Genomic DNA, 15,255 nt, shown 5'->3' on the forward strand with positions numbered 1-15,255 from the left:
TATAGAAAACTATTTCTGAAAATTTTTCCTATAATTTTAAGCTTATAAATTCAGTGGTAAGAGTACATCAATGTCCTTTGAAATTTATTTGAATAGAGTAAACACATGTTCAATACAAACTGCAGAATTCTTGTGTCAGACAAATATTTATACTAACTGACAGTTCGAGACGTTAATTTCCAATTTTTTATCATTTTCATTACATATTAAAAAATGCTCCAATTCATTTCTGTATTTATTTTCGTTGTGTACAACCCACACAACACAATGTCTAAAATCGGGATATAAGACGTCTTAAAGACGTCTCTAAGACGTTAGAATGTAAGATGTCTCTAAATATCTTTAAGACGTCTTATATGCTAATTTTAGACATTGTGTCGTGTGGAAAGTATTTGCAATTCTGTGCGATCAATCTAAACTTTGCAGAGAAAGATCAATATTTTCTCAGTTTTCAAGTATAACTTTCATTTAAATTGGCTTAACATATAAAATAGATTGTAGTAAAAATTGAGATAATATCTTCAAAAATAAGTTCATGGACAAGCTGACGATAGTTTATATACGTAATTTCTTTGCTGTATAAGCAAATTTGGAGAATTGAGCAAGCTGGAGAATTTTTGTATTAGGCAAATTTGCTTAATTTTGTAAAAAAAGAAGAAAAAATATATTGGACGAGGTAAATATAGGAGAGCGGTAATCGAATTCGGGCGACTGCTCTGCCAACTAAGCTACCCAAAACATGCTTTGTTACACATCTCTCTCTCTCTCTCTCTCTCTCTCTCTCTCTTATACATGATCTTAAATTTTCTACATTAACAAGATTTATAATAGGCATGCCGCCAGAAGTCTCTATATTCCATGAATATTATTATGAAGAGAATAACAGCGAACAAATTGTTGAGGAAGATTTAGAGAAACTACCGTTACTAAGAATTATAATTGAATATTTCGCTACTTGCGATGACGATTGCAATCATTTAATTTGATATGCAGAGATATGATAATTAACGCTAATACATTTTGTATTTACATTCTCGTACTTCCATTTATTAAAACTGTACATGGAAAGCATGTTATACAAACAATTGGCATAGCAGCATATTTATGCCTCTAATATCGTTAATTTATATAGCATAATAATATTTCTATAAGAATTACAGTTCTTTCAAATAACGATTTGTAAGAATTAACGAAGATTACGTTTGATAGAATAAAAATTTGCGGTATTTAAGAAAGATACAGAAGTAGAGATAAAAGAAAATATATCACAAAGTATGATAATAAACTGGGTCGGGAATCGAACCCGGGACCTTTCGCTTGCCGAGTAACCGTTCTACCGATTAAACTATCTAAGCCCAACGTTTCGCTACGTCTTATCTTCTGTTTTTAACTCTCCTGTAGTGTGATTCCGTAACTCGTTATTGCAGTTAACAATAGTCTCGTTATCGTTAACTGCAATAACGAGTTACAGAATTGCACTATTGGCCGCTTGCCGCGGATTTTCGATTGATGACGTTAGAAGCGAGAAAATATGCGCGCTCAATTCTTGTCAATTACATAGAAATAAAAAATGTATCCATGCGTTTGGCATATGCACCAGCTGGAGAATTTTTGTATTCGGCAAAAATTTATGCTAACCGACAGCTCGAGATGTCTATTTTGTAAATTTTTATCATTTCCATCACATATTCAAGAATCTTCCAATTCATTTTTGCACGAATTTTTATAGTATAAAAGTATTACTTAGCCTTTCGATAAAAAACAGAAAATAAATACACAACGTTTTATATTCTTAATCGTACGTCATGAACATGTTTAAATGATCTACATGTATATTTGATTAATATATTCAAAATATTATTTAAAGATCTGTAAATTATTAGATATAACGAATTAACGTATTTCTATTAGTCCCGATAATAGGTGTAGTAAGCTTTAAGCCGTAAGAAATTGACCAATCACGATTGATTAGTCTTCTATAATTCGACTATGATTGGTCAATTTCTTAAAGCTTACTACATTTCTTAAAGCTTAAAGATTACTACCTATTGTAGATCGAGACTTAGGGAAATGTAAATTTTATAAAATTTATATTTATTATATCCTATACTCTGTCGCGGTTTAGTATGAATATATACTTATAATACATAAGTACATATTTATATCAACAACCGCGATTGGCTTTTACCGACTATCTTTCTTATATGTGTTGTGTATCTAAGAGCCGTGTTTATATAACTCGTTATTTGAAACTTTGTCTGAAGAAGCGTAAAGTTTACTACAATCCAAATCGTTTAAGCGCTTATGTTGCGAGGAATACTGTCGAGGCCTCAGTAACCGAATTAGTACGATGTCTCGCCCGGCAAGTGAGGAAGTTCAGAGAGAGTTTTGTTGTGTTTTGTTTGATCTGAGAGCTGAGTTAATATTTTTTAACTACTTTATTTTTCATTCTTTTATAGCATTATTAATTTTGGCCCTATATTATTTCGACTCGGGATATTTTATTATACGCTAAATATGGAAAATTTTAGACATCATCAGAGTCAAACTAGGAATAAATTGTATCATTAGAATTAAACCTACTTTACTAACTTAGCTTTATGCGTTGTAGAATTCAAGATTTAACATAGGGCCAAAATTTCAATTCGAGCACTCATATAAGATTTGTATGTAGAAGGAAGACGTAAAGGGTGATTATGTTAGTGCCTATCTGACATGACATTTCAGCGATCGCATCTACGTTATCGACATTTTGGAATTTGTTATTCACTTTGGCATCCCCTTAAGATTAATACGCATCTATCGATTATACGTCGACTACTCTCTACGCGTGTTCTCTTGTCAGAACGGGGCGGCTAATAAATGTTTCGTACACTGACTCGTGACCTAATCCTACAGCTGGGATAAAAATAGCACGGATAATGACTGTTGTGAGAGTACACAGACTGTGGAAGTAGTTGCCGTTTGACACTGATCGATGTAACCGATCGAGCCGCGCAGTGATTTGCCGCGGCGACGAAAATCGGTCGTGCTATGTTAGCGTACGAATAAATTCGTGGCGTGTGTCTGGGTATTAACCGATATCCCTTCCGCCCCCCGATTTATCGAAAATACCGTTTCCTTCGATTCCACCCGCGCTCGATATCTCAATTCGCTGGACAATTGATTCTCGCCCCACGCCATGGCGTTTTATTTCCAGATCCCTCTATTTGCATCCTCTATTTGCATGTAACCACTTTGTTGTCAATTATCCTGAATTCGATCTCCGCCTGCGCATCCGTGCATCGTGATTCCAATTAATTTGCCGGCAACGACGTCTCTCGCGTCGTAACCACGTCTTTGGGTGTGAGAAGGGTGCGAGAAGGGCGCAATCAAAATAAGAAATTCCACGCGGCTCGATATCAAGCGCGCATACACGTGCGTGTACACACGCGTGCACACGTATTTCCAGCTACTAGGAAGCGCATGCGAGTGTAATTCTTCTGGTAATTATCACGTTGGGACGCACAGTGGACGTTAACCACACGCTGCGCATCCATCACCTCTCGCTCGAGTGACCGGAGTTGGCACTGACTCCTAAGTTCGTTCGCGGCCGGTTGGATGAGCGAGATTATCCTTCAACGTTACTTTATCCTTGCCGCGCTTACGCACGCTGTTACTCGCGGCATATAAATTTGGCATGTCGCCACTTATCTTTTACGGCGGTTGCTTTCCGTTCTGCGACGCCGCTCTCGCTTCTCTCCGTCCCCTGTCTGCGAACGAGCGTGTGCGTTTAAGTTCCCCGAAGCATCGAAAATAGCATTATCTTGGGAATGAGAGCATAACAGGGTTAAAGCATTCCGTCGGCATGTCGCGCCTCTTCCACACTCGATCTCGACTCGAATGTATTCCGGCGACAGAGAACAGAATGCGATTCGCTACATCGGCTGCGTATAGAGTTCTTCCACTATTCCTTACCGCCCCTCGACTCCCTCTTCCATATTTCCTCTGCTTTCTTCCGGCTCATGAAACTTCCGACGTTTCCTATTTTCAGGAATCATAATTCTCACGACAGTAATATCTCAACTTAAGCACGTCAATGATTTGCATACTGGACTACCGAAGATTCCTACGAATTCGTAGCGTCTCAGGTAGACTTTCATGATTGTCATAACGTGAGTGAGGCAATCGATGTGATGGAAACTTTATATTTCTTTACATTGCATTTATGCAATATACTGTATTGAATTGATCATTAAATTTGCATCATACAATAATGTAAATTTTAATGTTATATTGATGCAGCAACAATCCAGAGAGACTTTCATGATCATCACGATGTGAGACAGTAAAAAAATGGTGGAAACTTTACAATTTCTTTATGATATTAACGAGGCAATTACACATAGAGAAAAGTTTGTAACAAAAATTATTATAAAATCTCATAGTCGAGGAATAGATCAACATATTGCAGTAATTGATTGTCTTTTTATTTTATATGTGCCACTTTTATTTTAAAAACTGAAAGTACGATTAAAAAGTTTGCTATGTTTCTGGCGAAATTTATTATGTTCTTTAACAAAAGTAACTCTTACTGACAAAATCTACACCATACAATAATATAAATTTTGTGTTATATTGATGTAGCGACAAATTTACTAAAAAAAGTTACTCTCACACCAAAACGAAATATGTTTGGATTAATCAATTATTTGAACGAAATATGAATGAACCAGTATTTCGACTGAAGTTATCAGAGTTTTATTCAAGTTAGCAAGATTTCTGCTAATCAAAAATCTAATTTGGTTAAACAGAAATCTTGTTAATTTAAACAGAATTCTTATTTCTTAATAACTTCAACTGGAATTCTGATTCGCTTTTATATTTCACCAGCTATTATATTTCACCAGCTTTTATATTTCACCAGTTAACCTAGCCTTTGTTTTTCATGCAGATTCTTATATTACATTTTACTTGATATAATTCGTTTCGAATAAAGTTTGATAATTTCTTTTATATTTCTGTTTCATCATTTTCGTTATTTTGAATGTCACACTAAAACACTAGTATGGGATAATATTTTATACGGATAAAATGATGTAATAAAAATTATGACGAAATTTTTAAAATTTTTAACCATACTGAGTTATAATCAAAATCACTATATGTATTTTTTAAACTATATATTTGTTTAAAAATGTTATGTTATGCACGTTTGATTTTTTACTACAAAATTATTTTACAAATTAAATATATGACGACTCTAATATCTGAACAGATATAAAATTGAAGAATACGGCTATTAAGAGCCTGTTGCGGTTATTGGTGCGATTAATAATATTGTTTTACAAAAGTATCTCATTTAACAAAATTATTTTAATTGTTTGGATGTTTTTTATTTCATATATTTTGTAGATCGATTACAAAAACATTATAAAAGAAATATAATATTAATATAATTTTTACTAAAACATTTTCTTAGTTTAGAAAAATGGAATTAAATAATCAAAAGAAAGATTATTTTAGAAAATTATTTCTATTTATGTGTGTGTGTATTTTGTGTGATTACTTATGATTAGGAAATTACTTTAGAAAAGTTGCTATCAAATTTGCGTACACCGGTCTATTACAACGAATTTTGTCGGCACGATAGAGTTCATGATTCTAGTTATTGTATATTATATTAAGGTATTATATATAAGATAGATTGAATTTTTAGGTGAATCGGATCGAAATAAGTTTCGAGATAGTTAATTTTTTGTTCCACAAATGAGCTGTGTTATATCGTGCCAGTTATCTCTGCAATAACTCATGACTTGGTAATTTACTTTCATTCGATTTATGCTTCGATCTACTCTAGTAGCTAGTTGTTCTTACGGTGTTCCATAACTCCCGGTTCCTTCTTTTTGAGAGAATTGTAATTCTCGCGGTAATTGTATAGCAACGTCGATAATTCGCATACGGAAACCGCCGAGAATTTGTACGAACTCGTCACGTGTCATGTCGCAGCGAATTCTGCCGACACGATAGCGTTCACTCTACTAGTTAGTTATGCTTACGGTGCTCGATTTACACGCGATACTACGCGAATCGAGTTGTTCAAGTTGCTAGATTGGTAGGTAGAGGCTATTGCACGACTTCCCGCGATCATTGTGTTTGGTGCTCCTTTCTGAGTCGAAATTTTGTGATTCTATTCGAAATTTTAGTTTTATATTAATCCTTGAATTCTATAACGCAGCAGGATCTAAGGCCACTATTCATAGGTTTGGATCTTATATTTAAGATCGTCTTAAGTTTCCCTTCAAATATTCCGTAGCCAAAATGAAATGATCCGTACACCATCTGAAGATGAACTTAAGATAGTCTTAAACATAAGATCTGACTATAAATGCTCTAAGTTAGCAAAGTAAGTTTGATTCTAATGATACAATTTACTCTTATTTTGATTCTGATGATATCCGAAATTTCCCTTTTTATTTTCTTTAGAATCAAAATAGACGTTGAATGGAATAAAGTTGAGGCTAAAAGTAGAATCAAAATTTCAAGTAGATTAAATAGAATCAAAAGATCTGATATAGATTTCAGAGTACCAAAATAGGTTTTGAAGGAAATAACAAGACTGAATGTAGGATTAAAATTTCGACTCGTTTCAATATTCCATTTAACGTCTATTTTTATTCTCTGAAACCTATATTAAGCTCTTTTGATTTTATTTCATCTAAGGTAAAAGTACCAATGCCCAGACACGTACCTAACTCTGAACATTCTTATTGTTTTGGTCTTTAAATACAAATATTTAAACTTTCAGCATAAAATATATATACAAGTATTAAGTATATACATATATCCCATTAAAAATTTAAATATTCATATTTTAAAGACCAAAACAATAAAAATGTCCAGGATTAGGTACGTGTCCGGGAATTTATATCTTTACTTTGTCCGCTTTGTCTCAAGATCCTCTTTATAATCTACAAATGGAATTTTATGCATTTTCTGCCATTCAGAGACGTTAAGTAGATTTTCAATTTCTATGTGAATTGAATCATTGACGCAGGAATATTTGGACCGAGCATAAGGTACTACCATAAGCGCGGGGTGTGAAACTTTAGGTATAAGGGAAAATATCCGTCGCAGCTTGGTTGATCAAAATTAACACATATATAACACATGATATATGTAGACTCAGATATATTTTCACATCGTGTGTGCGCAGTTACACGGCGTGATTTTAACCGAGGCATTGCTGCGTTTCAAAGTTATGTATTCTATAAACAAGAATAATATCTACAGTAGTGTTACATTTTTTTCTGCGATATGTCTGATTGTTACGTGAAAAGTTGCAAAAGTAAAAATATCTCAAAACAAAAGAATAAGGTACAATTAGAATAGAAACAATCCCTTTTTCCCTTAAATCTCAACTCCGCGGAAATATAATTCGCCTCAGATATTTTTACGTTCATATATTAGGACCGATTGTTCCAATTTTTTGGTAAGCTACCTAACAGTTAAATGTGTCCGTTTTTGTTTAATTTGAAAAAAAAACGGAGACAGACATATGATTTAACTGTCAGATAGCTTACCAAGAAGTTAGAACAATCGGCCCTTAAACATACACTGATCCTTCAGAATGTACAGATGTTAGAAAGTTCAGAATATACAGATGTTAGTAAGTTCAGGTCGGAAGTAAAACTTTAGTTCGAGTTCGGACATCGTTTTATCACTTGGAATCGACACTTCCTGCGTCTCGTTAACTTGCCGCGGCAATTGAATCTCATTTCCGTCGGGAGCTTTTCATCGATCCTCTGGACTCGCGGATCATGCCGTATGTGGTTATGTAGAAATGCTTGACCTCGGTTATCGCGACGAAAACTCGATTTATTATTTACACTTCGCCGCTTTTCCTTAAAGCGTAAAATCGATCACGGCGGACGGAATAACTCGCGTAATAATAGGGTTTCTGTATTAAGAGAGTCGGGCGCGATACGAGATTTTCTTATCTTCTTTTTTTCTCCTACTCTCGAGACACTCGCTGTAAGCGAGTCGTCGCTTCTCCGTCGGTTTTGCTCTTCTTACTTTCAAATTAGAGTCTCGTCCTTTTCGTTTCACGTCAGCGTCAAGCTACGTCAAGCTCGGCCCGCCTCGGTACGAGACCTTTATTCAAGATCTCCCGTTCTCCCTGCGGCGGGAGATATTTTTCCTACTGAAGACTGTCGTTCCGGGACCATTTCTTCTTCCCACAGCGCAATTTTCGGCTGAAGTGCACGGACGCGCGAACAGGTGTGCCAGAAAGAAATATTCGTGGCCCTATTTGGCCATTACTTTCCTGCTATTTGGCAAAGATATGTACCAGTGACTCTTCTTGAGGGTGGTGAAAAACCTTTCAAGGTTCGACCAGTGAAACTGGGTCATCGCGCTGCTGCTACCAGCGGCACAGTAGGATTCGTCGTTCTGCAATGTGCACCCTGGCACGGAGATATAATCTGCCAACCGGCGATAAGACTTCGAAAAATGACGTTTAAAGGTTACGAGCTTTATCCCCACACACAGACACACACACTTATAGGAGTACGTATCTTCCGGCTCGCGTGTCCACAGAACTTTTCCGCACAAGGTTGCGTATGAGAGTTGCAATCTGTATCTTTTCGGTGTTCACTTTAAACCTCGCTAGTTCGCTTAGATATGTACACAATCTCCACGTGTGACTCTTCTTCCTTTTCTTTTTGCATGAGAGTTGACGCCCAGACAGACTTTTCTGATTAGCACGACGTGAGAATCGGTGATGGAAACTTAAAGATATTTTAGTTATACATCACAATAAACCATAATATAAAATAGAGGTAATTAATAAGTCAATCAATAGTTGATTGATTTGAGAATGGGAAAAGGAAAATTTAATACGATGTTAATTGGGAATTAAAGGATAATTTGAAAAAGGGAGGTAGATTCGTCGCGAAAAAGATCGAAGGACAATTCAGCGCGTGCGTTATTAGTTGCTTCAAATAATGGGATCCTCTCGTGAATTATTTAATTTAGTAGTCGCGTTAAACAACCGCAATTAGGCTATTGTAGACCATTTTTTGCTATTTTCTTCACTTCAAATATATTGTATTAATTAGTATAACTAATCATTAAGTTTAAATCATACTATGATATACATTTTTTGTTATATTGATGCGGTAAAAGTTCAATAAAAGCTTTCTATGCGTTTCACCTGATATGAACACTTAAACTATCTCATTTGTTTTTAATGATATGAGAAAATGCCGTAAGAAAACATTTGTTTCAAAAAGTCAAATTTTAAGATTAGCGAAACATATTTTTTAAAGTTATATTTTTCGAGATTTCTGGGCCATCAACATTTTCTTTTAATGAGACTGCATATTTTTATCATTGCAGCATAATAGCTGATGTTAAAGTCAATCTAATGATAGTATGTGTATATCAATCTGTGATAGTATAAGCTTTATGTAACTTCGAGTACGAAAAATCCAAAATGTATGGATGTAATAGATATAAATAACGAAATAAATGTAAAAGAGAGAGAGAGAGAGAGAGAGAGAGAGAGAGAGAGAGAGAGAGAGAGAGAGAGATATTAGTGAATAAAATATATCTAACAAATATTTAAAATGATTTCTGCGAGCAATAAATGAACAATTTTTTGGTTTTTTCTAATGCATGTTTTCAGGAATATATGAATACTAGAATTTAACTAATGTTAGTAAACACGTTTCTTGCAGTTTCAATTGTCAAACGACTGTAAATATATTTGCACGTATTTGCACGTATTTTTTTTGCGTATAAACATTTGCAGTTCCGTACAATTGATACGACGATATTTTCGCAGGACAAAATTTGTGGGTAAAGTTTTCAAGCATAAGAACAACACGTATGAAGCATTCCCTCAAGAATAGAGAAAGAACGATATATCGAAGTGTGAAGTCTGAGTAGCCTAGTTGGAATAGAGCGATTGATCGGCAAATGAAAATTTCCAGGTTCGAGTCTACCATGTCCGATACATTTTTTCTCATCTCTTCTACAGTTTCTTAGTTAATTCAGTTAATAAGTTAATTTAGCAAATCTAGATATAGTTCACAAACTCTAGATCTTTATAAATAATTAAATATTATCAATTGTGAGAGATCGAATTACTCTCTTTACACTTAAGATCGTTAATAAGAGAAAAAAAGATATATTTGGAAACGTGTGGATTCAAGTAACTTAATTGGCAGAACAGTCACCTGGATTCGATTTCCGATTCAATCTACCTCACACGATATATTTCTTCTCTCTTCCTAATCACACAGAGTTGTCCAGTAAAGAAATTATGTATACAAGCAACCGTCTCAATCTGCAATAAAATATATCTATTTTTTGTAGATATTATCTTGGTAATTGCAATGCAAATCACTTCACATGTTGAGCTAATTTAAGTTTACAGAATGAAATTTATTAGTTTCTCCAAAGAAAAAGATTACGCTGTATTTATTCCACGGGCAATAAAGAAATATTTTTACCTGTTTTACGAAAAGATTATTCAATCTAATTATTATTAACACGTTATTATCGTTATCGTCGTATTCATCGTTATCGTATATCATCGTTATTGAAGATTGGTAAGTAAAAATTTTTCTATCACTACAAGCATTAATTTCTATCACTGTGAACATTACTGCTGACTTGCTGGAACAATTAATTATTAGTTATAATCAAGTTCAAATGAAATGCCATTATGATCGAAAGCATTCAATTAAATTTAATCGGATATTCTGATCGGATATAAAAATCCGTCGGTATTTTGATCGGAAATATCTATTTGTTAATTTCTTATCGGATAATTGTTCTCAGTGCGTGATCTATCTGGTCAGTTTGTAACTGTCTGAAATTATGTCAAGTTCAAAGGCGTGAGAGAAGGAGGGAGAAAGTCGTACTTGTATTTCCGGCTTAATTTTTCTAATCGCACAAGAATACACTCTTGAAAATGGAGCAATGCGCTTTAGAGTTTCTTGTCCGTGAATGGCCTTGTCGCACGATTACGAGTTTATCCGCGGTAATGCAATTCTTTAAAACGCTGATGAGGAGTATCTACCTGTCAGAGATAATGCTATTCGCGGAACGGAGAATCGTCGAGTTCGGTGAGCGTAATGCAATTTGTTCTCCCCGACAACGGTATAATCTCCGGACGAGAGAAAATACGGCTTTCAATAGATGAAACGCAATATAGATTAAAGTATTAAGATGCTGTGCGATACAACGTTGCAATGAAGTTTGCAGCCAGGATAGAAATTGTGTTACGATACACCGCTGGTTTCTTTTTATGTTATTGTTATACATCTCCACGGATGAGAAACGGGGTTAAAAGATTTGCATTTAAAATTCAGTTACTCGTCTCTCGTGTATCTTCTTGGGCGATGCCATTATTGTTGCAAACTACGTCGCTTGAATTTCCTCGTCCTCTTCCTCTGTTTTTTCTGATAATCTCGAGTGATATCAAATCAAAATTTCGCAATCAATACTAAGCTGTCCCTTCACTGGACAATACAGCTTCTAATAATTTTTTAACATACGACAGTCATACGATATCTGTCATGCAATATTGGTGCGCGAAATGCTTTAAAGTTTTAATGCGACTTTGCCTCGTAATACACAACTCGATACGTTCGCATTGTCCCAACTTTTAATTAATGCACTGACTTAATTCGCGAAAACGAGTCCCCCCGCATTACGCATTGTTCACTGAACAACAACGTGTTATAAAAGGCGCTTTGATCTAACAATATCGATGATCATTTTAATTGGTCCATGGAAATCGCGGTAATATCATTCTTTCCCGATCAAATTATGAAAATATTATCTGCAATTCATTCTTTCACGAATGTGAGGATATTATATGAATATTATATGAGAGATTTTGTGTAACGAGCGAAAATGATTTGGGAAATAGTGATGTAACGGAAGTAGTTGGTGTTCTCATTGCTTTGCTATATTCTAATCACTATGCTATATTGTATACGCTTCTTACCGGCGACTCTCGCCTCTTTGCACGCTTCGTACATGTCCTGCTTGATCTCCGGGTTGTCGTCCGCGATAGTTTCGCCGACGGTCACGAATCTCTCGACCGCCAAATTTACCGCCTGGCCGACCCTGGCGACCGCTCGTAGACTCCGGTCCGAACATAGCGGCCGTTCTCTGTGCGAGACTAACGTGGAAATCTGCAAAGACATATTGCATCTTGGTGAGCGCAAAGCTTGATCGAGATGAAGACATGACGAGTATGCTAAAAATAAATCACGCATATCTAAATATCTTTTAATTAAAGAAGAATGTTAAACAGTGAAACGATAAGACGAATTGTGCATTACAATTATTCGGCTTACAATCTTTCTAATAATAAAGAGATCAATCTTAGACGATCGTTTTGTTTAATTTTGCGGACGTTACATTTTGATCAATCATAATACGATATATACGGTATATACCGCACGGAAAAAAAGATTTGGTTAAATTAACTAAATATCTGGTCGAATATGAACGATCCAGAAATTGCGATTGAAATAACCCGAACTTTGTTTAAGTAAACAAGATTTTTGATTGACTAACCAAACATGTTTGGCTATTTAACAGACAAAAATCAACCAAAAATCTTGTTAACTTAAACAGAATTCGGGTTACTTCAATCGGAATTTCTGGATTGTTCATATTCGACTAGATATTTGGTTAATTCAATCAAACCTTTTTTTCCGTGCGGTATATACGAATAGAATTCTACTTCACATATATTATTCATATTTTAGGGACTAAAATTACTATTAATCCTTTGAATACGGAGCACTTCAAAGCTAAATGATCGTTGATGACGAGATATTTTAGGCTGTCGTAAGCGATCCAAAAATACTATTCTTTCTGTGTGAATATTTTTATATAATAGAAAATTTTTGATAATAAAATATTCTCTTCGTCTAGGAGAGACCATCCTGCAACGTGGCCATCTTGGACCAAGTTGGCTAGCAATTCAGGATAAGAGAAAGCCACATATAAAATGTGTATCCTGGTTAGCAGTTTCTGTCAGTCCTTAAATAGTGATCTCATCCATCCATATGTCCGATTTCAATCATTTATAAATGAAAATTGCTTTTATTACACGAAATAGGGTATAAAATATATGCAGAAAACTTCATTTTAACTAATAACACTTCGTCATTTCAGTTTATTCACTTACGATCTAGAATATTAATAAAAATTTCGGAACGCTCGAAAATAAACTTGTCTGTTCCTAAATCAAATTTTTCCTATTTTTAACTATAATATTATTCTGATTTTAATGAAATTCGGGGAAAAGTATTTGTGTTCTTAAAGAAACATTTCATTTTGTTTCTACATTTCACATCTTATTTCAATTGTTTCTCTCACGATAAATACATAAACAAACCACATAGCCGACATACCCCTGGAGCCAACTAGACTCGGTCTCTTTTACTTACTCTCGAGATTAAGTTACAGTGATAATTCAGGAGTTGAATTAAAGTTTCTGACAAGATCCATTTATCTCGCGTTTGTCGAGAAAATTTCAACTCAAGAAGGCTCTCGTCCCGAGAACGGAATGTTACGGTCGGAACATTGTAAAGGGCGTTCTCGTATCTCTCGGCCTGTGTGTATCACGTTTTAATTTAATGTCGTGTTTCTCTCCTGCTTGCCTCTCTGTTGGGTCGATTTCAAAATAACCGCGGGCAGCTCCGTACAACGCTACGGGGGTAACGCGTTGCTCCGCACCTGCTTCAACAGTCGTCGAGCACGGCTAACGACCGCCGTGCTAACGCAGCGTTATTACGCGCGGAATTGCATCGGGGGTTGCGTTTGCCTGATGCGCCCCCGGGAGCGTCCGCGAAAGGTAGCAGCTACACTGCATTTTCCACACAATTAGACAATGCATTTGCGCCCGCGCGCCTCGTCTCGTCTCATCTCATCTCTCGTTGTCTCTTTCAGGACTCTGCGGTCTCTGTCCCACGACCGGAGACGTCGCTTCTCGTTCGGAGGTGGGAGAAGGAACGCGAACTACCGATGTGGAGCAAAGGGGCGGACTGGCGTCTATTGTTTCGAGAGATGAATGCGCGCGCGAGCGTGCACATGTACGTATGTATGTGCGTACGTGTGCGCGGACGGGCACAGACGAAGGTGCTCACAGAAAAATACATGCTGCATTCAAGTAAATGTTACTTGTTCCAAGTATTTCATAAGTTTATATATCCACTAATTTATACCCAGGAGAAGACATAATAGTTCTAGACATGGCAGACATAGTAGTAGGAAGTAACAACTATACAAGCTGTCTGACAATTCGCTATGGAGCCGTGGTGCACAGATAGATTAGGTCAAACTAAACACAAAAATCCTCTATCATTCTGCAAACATCGCGTTATTTAACGTGATTTTACATTCTGTCAAAAAAGTATTGGGAATTGTCGATTTAAACTGCCCGCGCTAGTCGAAGGTATAAACATTTTTTTTCCCAGGTTGGTACAACTGTCCTTAATTATGATGCCAAGTTAGAGTGGAATCTGTCAATCAGTGTGTTTACAACACTGGTTAAGTCAGTCGATGTCAGTAGTGCGTGCCGATTTTTACAATGAGTGAAAATATTGAACAAAGAATTTGTCTCAAATTTTATGTTGCGAACGAAATTTCGTGTGCTGATGCATTGAAGATGTTGCAGAAGGCTTATGGGGATTCAGCACTATCAAAAACCCGTGCATATGAGTGGTACAAAGCCTTCAAGGAGGGTCGAGAAGTCGTCGAAGACTTGCCTCGTTTTGGATGCCCATCGACAAGTTTGACCGAAGATAACATCGAAAAAGTGAAGGAAATTGTACTCGAAAACCGTCATTCCAGTTTAAGAGAGGTAGCACACGAACTTAACATGTCCCATGAGTCCGTTCGTTCGATTTTGGTTCGAACGGCCAGATTTGTGGGTGAATAATTCTTGGATTTTACACGACGATAATGCGCCGTCTCACCGAGCTACGATTGAGACTGATTTTCTCGCTAAAAATTCAACAAATATACTTGAACAACCACCGTATTCACCAGATTTGGCACCGTGTGACTTCTTCCTCTTCCCAAAACTGAAATTGCCACTCCGGGGTACCCGTTTTGAGTCGATTGAAGTCATCAAACAAAAATCGGCGCATGAACTGAAGGCCATCCCGGAAAGCGCCTATAAGAAATGTTTCGAAGATTGGAAAAAATGATGACATACGTGCGTTGTTTCAAATGGAGCCT

The 15,255-nt window shown here is 36.0% G+C and overlaps 1 protein-coding gene across 6 annotated transcripts in view; it reads right to left on the minus strand.

Annotated features, from left to right (window-relative positions):
• LOC116849707 (alpha-catulin) overlaps positions 1 to 15,255 on the minus strand; it is a 134,944-nt gene that overhangs the window by 58,023 nt on the left and 61,666 nt on the right. For 5 of the 6 annotated variants that reach the window (XR_004379192.1, XM_032827116.1, XM_032827114.1 and 2 more), the window contains exon 2: positions 12,002 to 12,191. Coding sequence is in view for 5 of the 6 variants with exons in the window: in XM_032827116.1 (XP_032683007.1) it covers positions 12,002 to 12,191 (190 nt within the window). In the remaining variant the exon portion in view is untranslated. Of the gene's footprint in view, positions 1 to 12,001; positions 12,192 to 13,460; positions 13,608 to 15,255 lie in introns of those variants that run through there. The other variant, XM_032827118.1, reaches the window with a different exon arrangement.

Source organism: Odontomachus brunneus, unplaced genomic scaffold (genome assembly GCF_010583005.1).
Source record: "Odontomachus brunneus isolate Ranch 3 - 2012 unplaced genomic scaffold, Obru_v1 Obru_scaffold_124, whole genome shotgun sequence".
NCBI lineage: Eukaryota > Metazoa > Arthropoda > Insecta > Hymenoptera > Formicidae > Odontomachus > Odontomachus brunneus.